The sequence below is a fragment of the Mastigoproctus giganteus genome, chromosome 4, assembly GCF_048544385.1.
Source record: "Mastigoproctus giganteus isolate SK-2022 chromosome 4, ASM4854438v1, whole genome shotgun sequence".
NCBI lineage: Eukaryota > Metazoa > Arthropoda > Arachnida > Uropygi > Thelyphonidae > Mastigoproctus > Mastigoproctus giganteus.
Window position 1 is genome coordinate 245102534 of NC_143578.1, and position 19367 is coordinate 245121900.

Consider the following 19367-nt stretch of genomic DNA (forward strand, 5'->3'; position numbering starts at 1 on the left):
TTGGTTCACTTCCAGTCAAACAAATCGTACTCCAATTGACGGTACCGTTACTTCAACTTAACCTCTGCGCAGGAAACACCACTTTGGCTTTTTCCCCGACCGCTGGCAGGTGGGTTTTAGCGCACGTTGCAGCGTCACGTGCCGTTCCTTCCCTTCGAACGTATGGAGAGCGAAGGCGGTGGGTGGGCGTTTTCACCTGTTGCACGTGTCACACCGTCACTTATGAAGTCGACGATGGAGAAACTGCGGTTCCGTTTTCCCTTCATTTGAGCGTTGTCACGGGGTGGACGCAGCCCATGAACTCTTTGATGCCAACGCCATTCGTGACACTGTACGCGTGGAAGGATGCTCGGCGTGATCGCAACCTCTCTGCTCGTGCGAATGTGTCTCGCACGAGGGACGGACGGGTAAGTCCGCTACTCTTATTACAGTTCATTTAGCGCAGTCGCCCTAACACAATACGGCACTTAAGGTCAAGTAGCGTCAATGTTAGGAATTATACCTCTCTCACTCCCACCCAGAAGTCTGAATGTGACGCTTGTAAGCAACAAAACAACGAAGAGTTACCGAATGAGGGCATTTGTGAAGACTCAGGGGCTCTCATCTGGTGAGTATGGGCTTGGTACACCCTGGGTCCTCAGCTGGATATCGCCATTCTTCTCTTTCTTGTTTTCTTGGTGATTCCCCTCTCTCTCTCTCTCTCTCTCTCTCTCTCTCTCTCTCTCTCTCTCTCTCTCTCTCTCTCTCTCTCAGGGTAACTCGGGAATTTTTTTTTGTTTTGGCTGGTGCAGCATAAGCCTCAGGCTTCTTTGTACCATATGGCTAATAATAATAATAATAATAATAATTCCTGTGAAGAATGGCCACAGGGATTAGTGCTACTCTTTGTTACAAATTGCTTCCACCTGCCACACGCTTCTTCTTTAAAATTTCTTTGAATATCTATTTTTAATAGTTAAGTATTCATTACGAAATCGATTTATCTCATTTTCCGGCCAGTGCCCGTGACGTTGAGAACAGGGCAAAGACTTAGAGCAAGCAACAAGAGTAATCCTCTCGCGGACCGACCCAGGAAATGGCATCTTGGGCATCTTGAAGGAATCTTGCGATGCGATATTTGCCCTTAAGACTGCGAGCACTCTGAAGGGTCTTCCCCTAGACAAAGGAACAATCATATCCCGATTGAAATGCAGGAAGAGAACCTTAAACAATATGTCTGGCGTGCGGAACTAAAGGACATCAGCCCCCTTTCTATGTTGGCTACAGAATACGCTGAAAATCTCGGGAGCAATTTCATCCGTGAACATAAAATGCTGCATAAGCTTTCTTGCATCATATGCCTCTACTACTGCTAATGCCAAAAATGCTACAGGAACTGCAGGAAGAGATTTTCTTCTCAAGGACCAAAACAATAGAATACTGGACACCCTAAAACAACTGGAGGAAGAGTTTGGATGATTTGAACTGTCCTCACTGCACAGCGTGCCTCAGCGGCCCCATAACCGACGCATCGTGCTATACGAGACAGAACTTCTCTAAGAAAAGTAGAAGTGAAATGATTGGATTGCAAATAAGGAGTGGAGAGAGAGAGAGAGAGAGAGAGAGAGAGAGAGAGAGAGAGAGAGAGAGAGAGAGAGAGAGAGAGAGAGAGAGAGCAATATCAAAGAGAAGTTAGATTGAGCTAAGGGTGGCAGAATAGGAAGACAACAATAAGGGTAACCAACTGCCAGCAGAGTTAACGATATGCGATAAGTAAGAACGAACTTCTTACTGGAAACATGTGATGTGGGCGAAGATATTTCTCAGAAAGATTTTGTTAAGCAGTTGTGGGAGAGGGTTCTTCGGGAAAGGGATTTGAAAAGAAAGGAGCTGATCAGAATGAGATTGTGAGGAACACATTCAAAGCAGCCGGTAGAGTGTGCAATCTGATGTTGGAAGCAACGATCGATGGAATGGAGAAAGGAAAGGAGAGGAAAGTGTGCGTCTACTGGGCTTCTTACTAGGCGTCGTTCCTGTCCCTCAATGTTTCGCATCGTAAAAATAAGGTTCACGTGGTCAAAATGCACAAGAGGGAGTTCTCGTTCTGTGTGTCAAGGGTGAACAGGCATCTCCGGGATTACGGGTTAAACGACGTCGTACGTAAACAGATTCCTGGCAGTCGAGTACTGGGTGATGCGATAGATGAACAGGGTTCCGAGCAACGCATTCACCCTCTGACCCCAGGACCGTTTTATATACCAATCCAAATATCACTCCCTGGAGAGTTCACATTGCATCCACGAATATTCTTCTTCTGTCTCAGATGTTAACTGGTGCGATTAACGCCCACAGTCTTCCAAAACTTATCTCTACTCCACGTGATGGAGCAGTAATGACAACCCCTACCTACCGCTGCATTCTACACTGCCCAACCTGTGCTGTCTGAAGAACTTCTTTCTTCAGACAGCACAGTCACGCTTTTCAATTCAATGGCCTGCGAAATACTGTGAAAGCAAGCAGTAGAGGGTGAAGCTTGCTTGAACTATAGAAGTATGAAGAAGAAGCTTGCTTGAACTATAGAAGTATGAAGAAGAAGCTTGCTTGAACTATAGAAGTATGAAGAAGAAGCTTGAACTAGAAAGAAGCGAGGAATTTGAACTTTATAAATAGGAAGGAATGACCAAAATATAAAATAACTGTTGCACATCTACTTTTATATGATAGTGTGAATAAGTTCCTCCTCTAATGTTGTCGATAATTACAGTCTGTAAATGATTCGCACTTTTGTAATTATCGTATTGTAAAAATTGCCATTTGTGCATTTTTGTACACCCTTCTACAGGGTCATCTGTGAAAAGGGGTGAATGCAATCACCCGCTATAATAATAATAATAAACGGATTTAATAATAATAATAATAAACGGATTTAATAATAATAATAATAATAAACGGATTTAATAATAATAATAATAATAATAATAATAATCGGATTTAATAATAATAAAAGACTATGGTGAATTAAGGAATTCCTTTTGTACCGTAATTTCAAGACTTAATTTTAAAATAGCAAAAAGCTTAATTTACAGTCCTCACCTCATATAATCCGTTTTGGTGTGATGAAAATTAAAGAAGAAGCGCGGTTGGGTGAATTACAATCTTAAATAATACGAATGGAACATGGCTGTTGCGTGGTTATAATTACAATTTAAAAGAATTAAGATACTTGCTCAAAAAAGGGACTTGCACATCCCGTTTCTTGGTTGTCATATATAAGACCTGTGTGTGTGTTGACCTGTGTGTGTGTTGACCTGTGATATAAGACCTGTGTGTGTGTATAAGGTAAGTACAGTAGTTGATGAAAAAGGTAATAGTTCAGTACATGTATGTATTTGTCTTGGGCGACACCTGGAACGTTAGTTCATCTCCGCCTCGTTTCACTTTTAAATTAGAGAATTCTGCACAAATGGCCACAAGTGCACTGGCTGTTCGGCTACCCGGAATTAGCAGGTTGGAAACGCGCCACACCACGGGAAGGTAGACCAGGGGCTACCAACCGGCGGCAGCAGAAGAGAGGGACGCCAAGAGCCCAACAAAGTACGAGCCAAATATAGTAAAGAAAAAAAAAAAAAGGAACTTATACAACTATACAAAAATTAGCTCGGTAATCCGAATTTGGGGTTAAAGATGCCACAAGAAACTGATAGCAACACCGCCCAAATAAACACTGCTCCGCAGGAAACAGCAGGCAGTACTCTATTGGAAACTGTGCAGCTTGAGTATACAGAGGAAACGAACTCCGCACCCAAGCGGAAAAATAATAAAAAACAGGTCGTCGAACAGAGCGACAGAGAGACAAGAAGCCAGCAAGGAACAAGAGGAAGTCAGAACATCCTCTGCTCTCAAGCAGAAAATACCAACAATGTAAAGCAGGACGAAAATAGCGAGTCGCTAGATCCGACTCTCCCAGAGGGGACGGTACTGGAAAAGACCCTCGCCCTCAGAACGTTAGAGAACCTCCTGAAAGATACCAGCAACAGAATAACTACTGGACTTCGAGGAAAAATAGTGTCCATCTGGACAAAGCTGGAGACAGTCCTACTACAAACCAACCTAGAGTGCGAAACAGCTAAAGCGAAACTGGAGGCCTTCCAATCCGTGGGAGCAGACCAAATGCCACAGCGCGCTCCCTCGTATGCGCAAGCGCTGAGGACCCGACCGACTGCTGACCCAACTGCGACTACAGCGATGAAACGCAGGACCCTCCTGCCAACACCACATTTGGTAATACTGCGCCCGACCTCCACAGACGAAAACAGTAGCAGCGAACAGGTCATAAATCTAGTGGTCACAAAGTTGGCAGACGACTTCAGAGATACCAAAATAAAATCGGTAAGGAAGACCCGAAACGTAGGGATTATCATCGAGACAAACAAAAGAGGACGCAACAAAAATCCTACAAAATGAGAAGATTCAAACACTCGGACTTGAAGCCCTACACCCTAGACGCAAAGGACCTAGCATCAGAATATATAACCTCGACAATGATCTGACACCAACTGCTCTCCAGGAGGAACTGTATTACAGAAACCTCTAGCACGCACATCCGGAAGAAGAACCAGCCAACTTGATTATTCCCAAGTTCAAGACGAAAGCCAGAACAGGAAATGCTTACCACTGGGTCGTCGAGTTGTCACCAGCGGCCTGGGTCACGCTTAGCCAGACCGACAGAGTGTTTATAAACTGGGGCAGTCACCGCTTTAGGGAACACGTTGCTGTCCCTAAGTGTTTCGGATGTTGCCGGTTTGGGCATACCACTCATACCTGTGCCCAAACCCAACCCACTTGTGGCCACTGTGCAGAACGTGGCCACGACTTCAACACGTGTCCGAATAAAGACAAGCCGCCGACCTGTGTAAATTGCAAATTCCATAAACTACCAGCAGAGCACTCAGTTAGGGATAACGAATGTCCAGTGTACTGTAAAGCAAAGAGCACTTTCCAATTGAGACTAGATTATGGCCACACGCCCTAAATCCTATAACATCAGCAGGGTTAAATTCATACAACTGAACGCACAACGGTCCAAAATAGTAGCGGCGCAGCTCACAAAGAAGGCGAAGGAGGCAAATCTCGACATATTCCTCATCCAGGAGCCATATGCATATCGCAAGGAGGTCAGGGGTTACCCCCTGGCCTATAAGATAGTGCAGGATAACAGAGAAACACTCTGGGCCTGCATATTGATTCGGAATCCAAATATAACAGCAACAAAACTAACCAACTACTGCACTTCCTGGGCTGCATGTGCCCATATTATCACGCCCCTGGGTGAATTTTATGCGGTATCGCTATACTGTCACCCAGGTGAAGATATACTACCAGTAACCAGATATCTGAGGAGCCTCCAGACAGACTTCCCAAACAGTAAAATTGTCGTGGGAGCGGATGTGAATTGCAGGTCCCCAGCGTGGTTCAGCGAGACCACGGATAGACGTGGAGTACAGAACGGGCAACAGCTTGAAGACTACTTAGCAAATAGTCCGTACACAGTCCTCAACCGGGCAAACAATCTGGCAACGTTCTCTAGTTCGATGGGGGAGGCCACAATCGATGTCTCTCTGGCTACCAGATCCCTCGCTGTCCAACCTAACATCGTGGACCATCCCAGAAAGTTGGACCACGTCGGACCACAGGGCCATCACGTTTGAGCTTCAGCGCCCCCAGCCAAGATATGCCATAGAGAAGGCGGATTGGCCACTCTTCCAAGCCACACTGACCACAGCAGCCCAATCCTTGAACATCATTGGGCTCAGCCCGGATCAGCACCAGATGACGGTCGCTGGTCTCATCACTGAAGCTGCCAACACCTCTATCAAAAAGAAAAACCCAACCCCGGGGGATGTAGCCTGGTGGTCTCCAGAGCTACAGAGGCTTAGGCAGGAGGTGCACAGGAGAAGGAAACTCTTCCAGTGGGCAAGGCGCTCCCAGCCGGCAGCGGAAGTGGTGGCACTGAGACAGAACTTCCGAGATGCAAGGAACCTATACACGGCAACCATACGCCAGCGTAAGATGCGCAGTTGGGAACACCTTGTTTCTACCACTGGGAATGCTAACCCCTGGGGTGTGGTATACAGAGTAACCACAAACAAACTCCCAAGGGGTGAGACCATACCAGCGACGAGGACACGGCAGGGTACTTATACCCGGACCTGGCAGGAAACAATTATTAACATCATGGAAACCATGTTTCAAGACCATCTTGACCCCTCTACCCCAGAGCAGATAACCCTCTGTGCAGACAATGAAACCTACTACACGACTGCAACAGAAGAACCTTTCACCAAACTTGAACTGGAAACAGCTGCCATGAGGATTAGAAACAAGAAGTCTCCTGGTTCTAATCTTTTGGAGCCAGAGATTGTCAAGAAAGCCGTCGAAACCATTCCAGAGGTGCTTATTAATCTATATAACCACTGCCTCAAAGAAGGCCTGGTCCCCCAGGCCTGGAAAACTGCAAACTTGTGCCTCATTCCCAAAAGTCCCAACAAACAACTGGACCTTCCGGGGTCATACAGACCCATAGCACTGTTATCAGTCCTGAGCAAGCTCTTTGAGCACTTATTAAGAAACAGAATAGAGATCCACTACACTGCAGCCGGCTTGCAGTTACCCCGACAATATGGATTTAGGAAGGGATGCTCAACTTTGGATGTCCTGGAAAATATTACAAATGCTGCAACTACCTCAGATCAGAAATACTTTCTGGTCATAGCAATAGACTTTGCTGTGGCGTTTGACACTTTATGGTGGCCAAGCGTCCTGGCCCGACTCCGGAAAGCCAACCTACCATTAAATCTGTATAAAGTCATCAAATCCTACCTGTCGAATAGGTTCGTGACAGTCAGAGCACCATATTGTTCAGTGGATGCCCACAGGGCTCAATCCTGGGCCCACTCCTATGGAACTTGGTTCTAGATGGCTTTTTGAACCTGGAACTCGGCGACGTCGTTCCCCTAGCCTATGCGGATGATATGGTTCTGATGCTGCCTGGGGGATCTAGGGCGCAACTGGAGACACCGCCAACAGAGCAATAGAAACTCTAGAGGACTGGGCTAACAACAATAACTTGAAGATCTCATCCTCGAAGACAAGATCTATATTATTAAAAGGAGCCCTAGACACCAGACGACCCCCTCAAATCAAGATACAAGGTAACACAATCAAGTTTACCACCGAACTAAAGCACCTTGGAGTCGTACTAGACAAAAACCTGAGCTTTACACCACATATAGTGCATATACGGAAGAAAATTAGAGGATACTCCGCACTTTTTGCGCGAATCACACGCAAGGAATGGGGTTTGAGGCTGAAAACCCTCAGCCTCTACTATAAAGCTATTTTCCTCCCAGCGATTACATATGCTTCTGGAATATGGTATCGCAAGGTATCAAGGTACCATATACGCAAGGTATATGGTATCACTGCAGTGAACCGGAAAAAATTGGAGATTACACAGCGACACATACTCTTAACCATCTCGAGAGCATGTAACACTGTAAGTACCCACGCACTCCAGGCTCTAACGGGATCCCTCCCTCTGGACCTGGCGATTGTTAAGCATGGGCTACTCTATCAACTGACCAAAGGCAGAACGGCAACATGCCTCGACTACACCATAGATCTGTCAAATGATCCCAAAGTAGAAAGGAGCCGTCTCTCCGCTTACCTCCAACAAACTTGGCAGGCCTGCTGGGAGACCTCCAGCAAAGGTGCAATAACTAGAAAATTTCTACTAAACATACGGCTGGTATACCCGAATTATCCACCGTGGCTCTCACCAGGACTCTACACAACCTACCTGCTGACGGGACACGGGGCCATTAGAGACAAACTACAAGGAATTGGACTGAGTGATACACCGTTCTGCCTCTGTGGTGAACGTGAAACGTGGGAGCACCTAATGTAAAGTTGCCCACTATATGAGGACCTCTATTGCAGGTTCATTACTAGAACACAGCTTAACCTCCGTAATCAAGAAGACCTCGCCATAACTGAAGTTGACACATGCATGGCATTCGCGCAGCTGGCCCAGGACCTCTTCACAAGGAGAAGGACGCTCCCACAGCCTCAACCACTGCAGTAAACAACCATGCCGTGCAGGCCAGCAGAATGTCTACACAACCACGGAAACCTTCCCAGATACTACCATGCAAAGGCTCAGAGAAATGATTGCAGCACATTGCAGCCACCTAGCCATATGGCGATCTGGGCTGGCAACCTTGACCAGCCTGCTTTCACTCTTATTCCTTGGTAGGGGGGATGGCTCGCTGTCTTCTCCTCCTCCTGCCATCCCCCTTTCCCTCTGGTGGGGCATGGGCATGCCCCACTGACTGCAGGGGCCATCAACCCTATCGGCCCCTTACTTCTCTTTCTTCCTTCCAGCCTTCAGTCTCCCTACCCTTCTCTTTGACTATACACCACGAAAGCCCCACGCATCCAAATTTAAATTAACACCAAAATTATTGCCCGCCGCATTAGGCCTCTAGAACTTGTCATTTTAGCGTACAATCCCATGGTAATTTCGGGGAACAAACCCTACATACTAACTTAATAGCGATTTTGCAATTATACCACCGCGATTATCTTCTTTTTTTTTTTTTTTTTCTATAGGACCCAGCCGCTGAAATCCCAGGAAATTAGGCGGCGGCACCTGCCAGAGTATAATAAATTTCAAGGTACACCTGGCCAGCCTCCTCGTTGGCATAGTACGGACAACGCCGGGTTCCATCAGGGGCTCGACGGCCAATAGGCCAGAAGAACAATGGGCACAACATACTACCCAACACATGATCCACACACTTAAATCTCTGGTCTTGACAGAGTACTGTCCCTCGATACAGCGAACACTCGCGGAGATGGGAGAAATTCCTGGTGCCGTTTGACCCTCAACATACTTTGTACTTTGTACACAAAAATTAAATACTGTACACAAGATAACCTCAACAGATTGAGGTGAACACAGATGATACTTTGAAGTTTCAAAGTAAGAAATGCAAGTAATATTTTGCATACTAACATAAAAAGATAAATAAAAAAAAAACATGGTCAAAGGAAATAATTAAGGATAACAGTACCATTCAACCGACAAAACTTTACACAAGCATTTTACCCCAGAAGCAAGCACAAACCTTATAAACAGTTAAGGTTAAATCCATTAAGTCCTGCAGTCATTAGTAGCAAAGTCACAGTCAGTTAATTACCAATAACAAAGTCACAGTCAGTTAATTACCAATAACAAAGTCACAGTCAGTTAATTACCAATAACAAAGTCACAGTCAGTTAATTACCAATAACAAAGTCACAGTGTCAGTTAACAGCCATCCGAGCAAAGGAGCGCACGAATTTTCATCGCCAAATTGAGTTGTAGTTGTAGGACACTTGTAGAGTTTCAAAAAAAAAAAAAAAAAAAAACACAACACACAGAGCACAAGTCCAGAATTGTAGATCTTGTTGGTTCAGTAAACGCAGAAATTTCACGTGTGTTAAGTTCCCAACGGGGGACAGGTTTATGTGGAGTTTAGTGTTTAACACGTTTAATGGAGTGTATCGCCGAAACCATTCGATGACGAGAGCTTCGTGTTCAAGGATCAGGATCTTGTGATTGGAATTCGATTTAATAACTGTGATTGCAGAATTAATTAACGGATCGTGATTACAGGAATGGACACGTTGTGTGAGTTCTGTTTTGAAACTGTTGCAGTGATAATACGCACGTGTATTAGATGCTTGGAAGTGCACCCAATTTTGCTGTAGTACTTCCTTGTAACACGCTGTAGAGTGCGATTGGCATCTTATCAATTATATGGTGTTATAAAAGTCTCGCGTCGAATACTTGTGCCTCTCTTTATATGTATTGAACTTGGGACCAAGTTTATTGTATGATGAAAACGTCAGCGTTATATCTGTGTTGTACGAAAGGGAAGGACAACGTGAATTCCTAGTTTCTTATCAGGGTTTAAATTACAGTATTTGGGTTGTTAATTCTATATTCAGCTGTAGAGATGATTTCTCTGATTAGCTGTGGTGGATATTTCCTGGCTATGAAACTGTCTGTGAGATATTGTAACTCAATGGATAAATCTTCGTGTCTGGAACTGTAATGGCATTATAAATTTGATTGTAGAAAACTGCACTTTTGACGTTGTTGTGAATAAAAATGTAAATATTTACCCGTATGTGAGATTTTAGGGGCTCACCTTGTTCCTCTTTTGTATATGGTAAACTTAAGAAAGTTGATTTTATTCTCCGTTTCCACTTCGAGGTGTACTTAGGTCTTTCATGTATGGTATTGAATGTATTAAGAAGTGTATCAGTGGTTGACTTGTTACCTGTCAGTAATATGTCATCGGCATATCTCATGTATAACTTGATGTTTGAGGGAAACGGTGGGAGTTCTTTTTTGCTCAATTGAGGCTGGACAGATCTCGGATAAAGGGCCAAGATTCCCAGGCCCATGAGGAGGCCGTAAATCTGTTCATAAATGTTGTTTTGAAATCGAAAATGTTTCGCGTTTAATAGAAGCGATGTGAGTTCTTTGATAACATTTACATTCCAAAGTGTCATCAGTCTCAAAGGTTGTAAGGTGGACGCAATGGATTCATTTGTGTATAAGCAGACGACATCAAATGATGCTAAAATATCATTATCTGAAATGGAGACAGAAGTTATCCTTTCGTGGGCCTGTTTAGTGTTATATATTGTAAATTGAGAGAATCTCATGAGAGCTGGTATAATTTTAACAAGGAATATGGAAAGGTTGGCGAAGGCAGAATTTTTAAATAAAACGATCGGTGTTTTTTTTTTGGAGTTTAGTGATTCCGAATATATGAGGTAGAATATTGCTACGAATACCTATCTGTTGGTATGGAGAGTGCTCCGATATAACGCGGCTGCCACGTTCAAATCTGTTTGCTGACTTTGGAGGATTCGCCAATTAGCGCTCTCTGGTCTGCAAGAGTGCCCCACCATTTTGTGTTACTTCTATCCTTGCGGAACTAAATGTACCATGTGCTCGCAGAATTAAATGTATAATATCTTTATTTTATTGCAGGCACTGATTGGTTACATGATTGCCTGATGCAATAATACCCACAACAGCGACAATGCTAGGGGTTTAACATGAAATAACTAATACAAGAAAATTACTTAAAACATATATTAGGACATAAAACGTATTAATTGCATATTTTACATTTAAAATTAATATTAACGTGTGAAATGAAGATACATGACAAACGATGAAAAGACGATGGCAGTCACTCGGTTGAAGACGAAAGCTGGTCCCTGATGATGCGTCTTCTGTAGGATTTGTTCTCTATGAACGTTTTGTAGTCCACATCTATCTTCTGGACGTTGTAGAGGACCTCCATGGGCAATCAATCCCCTATCCTGAGCCTCCACGCCATAGACTGCAGAGAGGGTAAGGCTCTTAAGGGTTTTGGGGGGGAATCCTCCAATTGCACATCTGCCAAAAATTTGGCATATTGACTTCACCCGCTATCATTTTAATTGGCACGAGCAAGCTGAGGGCGAATATCCGTTTGGAGACTTTTCTGTAATTTAGAAGTTGGGTGATATCTGAAGTATTTATGAGTGGTGGCAGTTTATGCTTGAAGAGGACCCACCGAAGAATCCAGTACTCATCAGATGCAATGTCTTTTAACGTGGTTTTCGTTGCCAACGCACAGATTTGGGACCCGTAGGTGATGGCTGGCTGCAGAAACCGGTGTATGTATTGGAGCGTGTACTCAGGCTCTGTGACATGAAGAAGGTGTGGTTTGGCAAGCCAACTTGATTTGCAGACCTTATTGTGAATGTCTGCAACACGGTGTTTGAAAGTGAGTTTAGGGTCGAATATAACGCCGAGATCTTTGTGCTTGATGACTGGGGTGATGGGGGTTCCGTGGATTTCCAAGTTTAGTTGCGTTGGGTTTGATTTGAGTGAAAATGCCATTTGTGCAGATATTTTTGGATTTATCTTAAGAGAAAACTGTGCCAAGTACGTGATCAGATTCTTAAGGCTGTTGATAATGGTTCCAGAAACAGAATCAGGTCGGGCGGTCCCATTGATCTGATAGAGGAGATTCAAGTCGTCAGCATAACTAAAAAATTATGTTTGCTGGCACAGGAATGGGTGGATGGCAGCTATAAAGAGGAGCCCTGAGAGAACTCCGCCATGAGGTACACCTACACAAACTTTCCTTGTGAACGATTTTTTATTCACAGTCAAGTGAAGAATCCTTGTCGTAAGTAGCGACTTGAAGAATTCCAGTATATTGCCTTTTATGTGGTATCCATCATCACAAATTTGCAGGAGGGGCTGGATGTCTATACTGTCGAATGCAGACTGGATATTCAGATAAACAATTACTATCTCAGCCCTATCTTGTAGAGCCCCCAGAATGGTGTTGGTGGTTTGCAGTAGGTTGTAATGGTGGTCCTGCGTTTCAAGGCATAGTGAAGGTATGGTGATTCACATGGCAGAACCTGGTTGGTTATGATGGGAAGAAGGCACTTCTCCATGACTTTGAGGAGACATGAGGCTTTCCTTAATGACTTGAATTGTGAAATTGATATTGCTCCTTTTGTTTTGGGGATTGGTCGGACAATATATTGATTCCAGGCTGTTGGGAAACTTTGCGTTGTGATGCACTCCTAGGTATCTTCAATTACCATTGAAGATACCTAGGTATGCATCAATGATGAAAACACTAACGTTCTTAAGAATGAATTGTGGGACCCCATCATATCCAGTGAAAGACGTACCATGTGCTCAGTGTCTCCCCCTCTGTCTATAGACATTCCATGGAAGAAACAGATCTCTCTCTCTAGATATTGTTCCGAGAGTAAAACTTATTTTCTCAGCGTGATTACCGCCTCCGAAAACCATAACAGGAAGTAACCCCGTTTTTCTAGGAACATTTTCATACTTAGGTGTTCCCCCACCCCCTGCACAGTTGACAGAGGGGTTAGCCGAAAATTCCATAACCAACTGTGTACCTTCAAATTAAGCCACGGACTCGTGGTAGGCATCATTTGCCATCATTTTCAGTGACCTATCTCCCTATCCTACCCATACACCTGATAATCCGAACTCTATCGATTATCCGAATTTCGTGAAATGGAAGGAAGAACAGGAAAACGCAATGATCCCTAGGGCCAGAGTGACGACCCTGTTATTGTGGAACCCAGGACGAAGAGGAAGACCCCCGTTCTGGATCCCAACTCAATAAGCGAAAAATCGCATTCAGCTGATCCCCAAGTTTGGGCGGGAAACACGTTCCCAGACAGAGACTAAAGAACAGCCAGAAATAGCCGCATCACCAAAAGATCCGAAAGAAGACAAACAGCAGGACTCACTCCTCGACCCTGCCGTACCAGAGGGTACCATTTACGAAAAGACTCTCTTTCTGAAAACCGCACTGGAGAACATTTTCAAGGAAAACTCAAAGAGAGTGTCAGCAGCACTCAGATCTGAGATTGTCACAATCTTCCACAAGATGGAGGGCGTGCCTCCGTAGCCAGGTGGGGAAGGAGCAGCAGTGCGCAGCACACGCTTCTTGTTTAGACCGGGGTTCGAGCCCGTCACCACCAAATACGGAGGAGCTGCGGAAAGGTCAGGGAATGACCACCGCATATCCCGGAGCAATATGGCCTTAGTTGCTAATGCTCCCAAAAATCAAACAACAAACAAACAAACAAACAAGATGGAGATAATCCTACATAATGAACACCTTGACAAAGAGAGAGCTACCACACGGCTACAGGCCTATTATGGAATGCGGGGCAAGTCAAATGCCACAGCGCGGCCCGGCACATTCTGATGCGCTGAGGAATCAACTTGCGACAACAATGGCTATCACAAACACCACCAACATCAAGTCTGCACCCCAGGAAGACGCTGCTCCCCAAACCACATCTTGAGGTTCTTAAACCAACCACTACTGACACTCTTAAAACTAGCGAAGTGTGTCAAAAAGAAAGTAATTGACTCTCTGACGCAAGAATTCAAAACGGCCAAGATTAGAGCCATCAGGAAAACACGTAACACTGGGGTAATAATATATATATCTTTATTGCAGGCAGTGATTGGTTACATGATTGCCTGATGCAATAATACCCACAACAGCGACAATGCTAGGGGTTTAACATTAAATAACTTATACAGGAAAAATTACTTAAAACATATATTAGGACATAAAACGTATAATTACATATTTTACATATAAAATTAATATTAACATGTGAAATGAAGACACATGAAAGGACGATGACAGTCACTCGGTTGAAGACGAAAGCTGGTCCCTGATGATGCGTCTTCTGTACGGTTTGTCCTCTATGAACTTTTTGTAGTCCACATCCATCTCCTGGACATTGTGGAGCATCTCCATGGGCAGGAATCTATCCCCTATTCTGAGCCTCCACGCCACAGCCTGCAGAGAGGGGAGGGCTCTTAAGGGTTTTGGTGGGATCCTCCAATTGCACATCTGCCAGAAATTTGGCGTATTGACTTCACCCGCTATCATTTTAATTGTCACAAGCAAGCGGAGGGCAAATATCCGTTTGGAGACTTTTCTGTAATTTAGAAGTTGGGTGATATCTGAAGTATGTATAAGTGGTGGCAGTTTATGCTTGAAGAGGACCCACCGAATAAGCCAGTACTCATCAGATGCGATGGTTTTTAGCGTGGTTTTCGTTGCCGACGCCCAGATTTCTGACCCGTAGGTGATGACTGGCTGCAGAAACCGGTATATGTATTGGAGCGTGTACTCAGGCTCTGTGACATGAAGGAGGTGTTGTTTGGCAAGCCATCTTGCTCTGCAGACCTTGTTGTGAATGTCTGCAACATGGTGTTTGAAACTGAGTTTAGGGTCGAATATAACGCCGAGATCTTTGTGCTTGATGACTGGGGTGATGGGGGTTCCGTGGATTTCCAGGTTTAGTTGCGATGGGTTTGATTTGAGGGAAAATACCATTTGTGCAGATTTTTTTGGATTTATCTTAAGAGAGAACTGTGCCAAGTATGTAATCAGATTCTTGAGGCTGTTGATAATGTTTCCAGAAACAGAATCAGGTCGGGCGGTCCCGTTGATCCGATAGAGGAGCTTCAAGTCGTCTGCATAACTGATAAATTCTGTTTGCTGACACAGGAATGGGTGGATGGCAGCCGTAAAGAGGAGCCCTGAGAGAACTCCGCCCTGGGGTACACCTACACAAACTTTCCTTGTGAAAGATTTTTTATTCACTGTCAAGTGAAGGACCCTGGTCGTAAGTAGCGACTTCAAGAATTCCAGTATATTGCCTTTTATCTGGTATCCATCCTCACAAAGTTGCAGGAGGGGCTGGATGTCTATACTGTCGAATGCAGACTGGATATCCAGATAAACAATTGCCATCTCAGCCCTATCTTGTAGAGCCCCCAGAATGGTGTTGGTGGTTTGCAATAGGTTTGTAATGGTGGATCTGCGTTTCAAGGCATAGTGAATGTATGGTGATTCACATGGCAGAACCTGGTTGGTTAGGATAGGAAGAAGGCACTTCTCCATGACTTTGAGGAGACATGAGGCTTTCATTATTGGCCTGAATTGTGAAATTGATGTCGCTCCTTGTGTTTTGGGGATTGGTCGGACAATATATTGATTCCAGGCTGTTGGGAAACTTTGGGTTGTGAGGATTCCATTGAAGATACCTAGGAGTGCATCAATGATGAATACACTAACGCTCTTAAGAATGAATTGTGGGACCCCATCATATCCAGTGCAAGACGTTGGTGGGATATCATTGATGGCCTGGATAAGCTCTCTTTTTGTGATGATGATGGAAGCGAGGACATCTCGCTGACAACTGTTGTGAATTTTAAAGTGTGATGCTGACTTTGGCTTAAATCTTGTGATGTAGTCTAGCCATTCAATTGGATTAAGTTGTTGAGGGAATTCATCATGCCTTGCCTTAAACGGTGCTTTCCCGATCTTGATTGTTTTGTCGATATAGGCTTTAATGGCTTCAGATTTGCTTCTATTGAACTGGGCGCGGGCTCTTGAGTATGCAATTCTGTCTAGTGGGTCTAATTTTGCTTTCCATTTTGCATGTAGTCGTTGTTTATTCCGAAATTTAAGGCTGAGATCTTGGGTCCACCATGCTTTGCTTCGACAGGAGATTGAAACTGTTTTTGACGCTGCAGTTCGAGCAATAGACTGCAGCCGGCAGGTAAGAAAGTGCAGCCCGAGCTGTGGATCACATTGGTTTAGGGCTTCCCAAGGAAAAATAGATGCTGCGAAGCAGCATTTCTCTGGATTGAGGAGAGAAGGGCTAATCGAGACGGAAACAAAATACGATACCAACTTGATCATAAATAATGCCAAGATACCGACCCTCGGACTCTCTGCTGAACTGCCTAGAGGAAAAGGCCCCTCAAATGTTATATTGGACATAGACTCGGATCTGACCACACTTCCATCTGCGAGGAGATATTCACATCATCATCATCATCAGCCATTTTCAATCCACTGCAGGATGAAGGCCTCTCCAGCAACTTTCCAGTTCCTTCTGTTTTGAGCACTGGCCATCCATTTACTACCCACGAACTCATGAATTTCATCTATCCATCTCCGCCTTTGTCTTCCAGGTTTTCTTCTAGCTCCTCTTGGATACCATTCTGTTATTTTCTTAGTCCATCTGTCATCATGTCTTCGAGCTATGTGTCCTGCCCAGGACCATTTTAGTTTTTTAGTTTTGATAAGAATGTTCTTTACTTGAGTTTGTTGCCTAATCCATGTGTTTCTCTTCTTATCTAACAGTCTGATTCCCAATACGATTTGTTCCATTCATCGCTGTGTAGTTCTCAGCTTCTCTTCGATTCTTTTGGTGAGTGCCCAAGTTTCACTTCCATAAGTCATCGTGGGGAGTATACATTGGTTCATTATTTTACGTTTCAGACAAACTGGGATATTGCTCTTCAGTATGTGACTATATTTCCTGAATGCTATCCATCCAAAATTTATTTTTCTCTTGACTTCCAGCCATTTATCATTATTACAGCTAATGACTTGTCCCAGATAAGTATATGACTCCACCTTTTCAATTACTGCTCCTTCAGTCATTATTTCCCTTTCTGTGGCATACTTGTTCATCATTACTTTTGTTTTAGCCATATTCATCTTTAGTCCAAAGTCCTTACTAGCTGTGCATAACTGATTAAGATTTTCCTCTAATTCGTTGGGATCGTGGCTAATGACCACAATGTCAACTGCAAATCGTAAATGGTTTGGTACTTGCCGTTCACATTGACTCCTTTCTGCGACCAGTCTAATCTTCTGAAAGCTTCCTCAAGGGCAGCAGTAAACAGCTTCGGAGATATTGTGTCTCCTTGTCGAACTCCTTTCTCAATTTTAAATTGTCCTACTGTCTTTGTCTAGTCTCATAAAGGAGGTAGCACTCTCATATATTTTCTTCAAAATCATAATATATGGGGTATCAATGCCTTGTGTTTCCAGTGCCCGAAACATTGCCTTATGCTGTATGGAGTCAAATGCCTTTTCATAATCCACAAATGCCAGGCATAATGGTGTTTTATATTCATTTGCTTTTTCCATTAGCTGTGATATTACGTGAAGGTGATCCATAGTTGAGAATCCTGTCCTAAAGCCAGCTTGCTCTTTCGGTTGATTCTCATCAAGTATTCTTTCTAATCTATTAGTAATGACCCTTGTGAACAACTTGTAGATGTGGGATAGCAAGCTAATTGGTCTATAATTTCCAATTTCTGATTTATATCCTTTCTTATGCAGCAAAACTATGATTGCATTATTCCACTGCTTAGGTGTCACACCTTTTCTAATGCACTTTGTGAAGAGCCTTGCCAGTTTTTGTGTTATGTCTCTTCTTCCCAATTTTAACAACTCTACTGTAACTCCATCTTCCCCCGGGGCTTTCTGATTCTTCATTTTCTTCAATGCATGTTCTACCTCATCAGGAAGAATATTGGGTATGTCGTATGTGTTGCTACTTTGCAATCCATCTTCCCCACTGCTGGCATCATTCCCCTGCTCCTTGTATAATTCTGTATAGTAGTCTTCTGCTATTTGAATTATGCCTTCTCTGCTGTTTATAAGTACTCCATCGCTATTCTTCAGTTTCAGTATCATTTGTCTTTCTGTATTACTGCTCATGGCTGCTGATTTAATTCCTTTGTTTTCCCTTAATGCTTGTTCTACTTTTCTTGTGTTAAATCTTCTTATGTCCTCTCTGAGTCTCTTTCTAATGGCTTTGCATAACTCAGTATACTCAATTTTCTCCCTGTCAGTGTTTTTCTTGCTTTTCATTTGTCGTCTTCGGTTCATCATGGCAAGTGTTTCTTGACTAATTTTTTCTTCTTTGGATTTCTTTTTCCCTATAGGTTTCTTGGGCTTTATCACTTTCAAAAATTTGTAATATTCCTCGTCGATATCTTGGTCCTCAGCAGTCTGCAGAAGCTCATACTTGTTCTTAAGTTCCAGTACATACTGCTTTTTCTCCTCTTCTGTTATCTCAAAGATCTTTGTATTATTTACTCGAGTCAGTTTTTTCCTTTCCTTTCCTACATCTATATCAAGTGTACATCTTACCATTCTGCGATCACTTCCAACATTTACCTTATTCAGGACAGTAACATCATTCACAATATATCTTCTGTTAGTGAGGATGAAGTCGATTTCATTAGTTGTTAATCCATTTGGACTCTTCCATGTCCACTTTCTGTTCACCCTTTTCTTGAAAAAAAAGTGTTCATTACTGACAATCCTTGAGATTCTGCAAATTCCACAAGTCTTTCCCCTCTTTCATTTCTTTCACCAATTCCAAAATTTCCTATTGTTCCCCTTTCTGCGCTGTTTTGTCTTTTTCCAACCTTAGCATTGAAGTCTCCCATAATAACATTGTAGTGGGTTTTCGGCTCATCTAGAAGACTCTCAATATCGGTATACATTTCTTCAACCTCTTCATCATCATGGCTCGATGTTGGTGCATAAATCATTATAATCTTTAGCTTGTATCTCTTAGAAATCTTGAGTATTAGTCTTGACACTCTTGGTGATGTACTTTTGAATTCCAAAATGCTGTTTTTAAAATCTTTATGGACCAGAAATCCCACTCCACCTTCACTTCTTTCACTGTTTCCATTGGTGTACAGCAGATTTCCACTTGGTAAACTTACAAGTTATTCATTTCTTCTTCTTGTTTCAGCCAAACCGTTGATATTCCAATTCACATTTTCCAAATCCTTTTCCAGCTCTAATATCCTGTCTTCACCGATGAGTGTTCTTACGTTATAACAGGCCAAGTTCAGTTTCCGT

General features: G+C 43.5%; 1 protein-coding gene across 1 annotated transcript in view; it reads left to right on the top strand.

Annotated features, from left to right (window-relative positions):
- Positions 1 to 282: 282 nt before the first annotated feature.
- LOC150087596 (glycine receptor subunit beta-like) overlaps positions 283 to 19367 on the top strand; it is a gene marked incomplete at its 3' end in the record, with an annotated part of 248147 nt that continues 229062 nt past the window's right edge. The window contains exon 1 of the mRNA XM_090372544.1: positions 283 to 407. Coding sequence (XP_090228670.1) covers positions 346 to 407 — 62 coding nt within the window. The remainder of the gene's footprint in view (positions 408 to 19367) is intronic.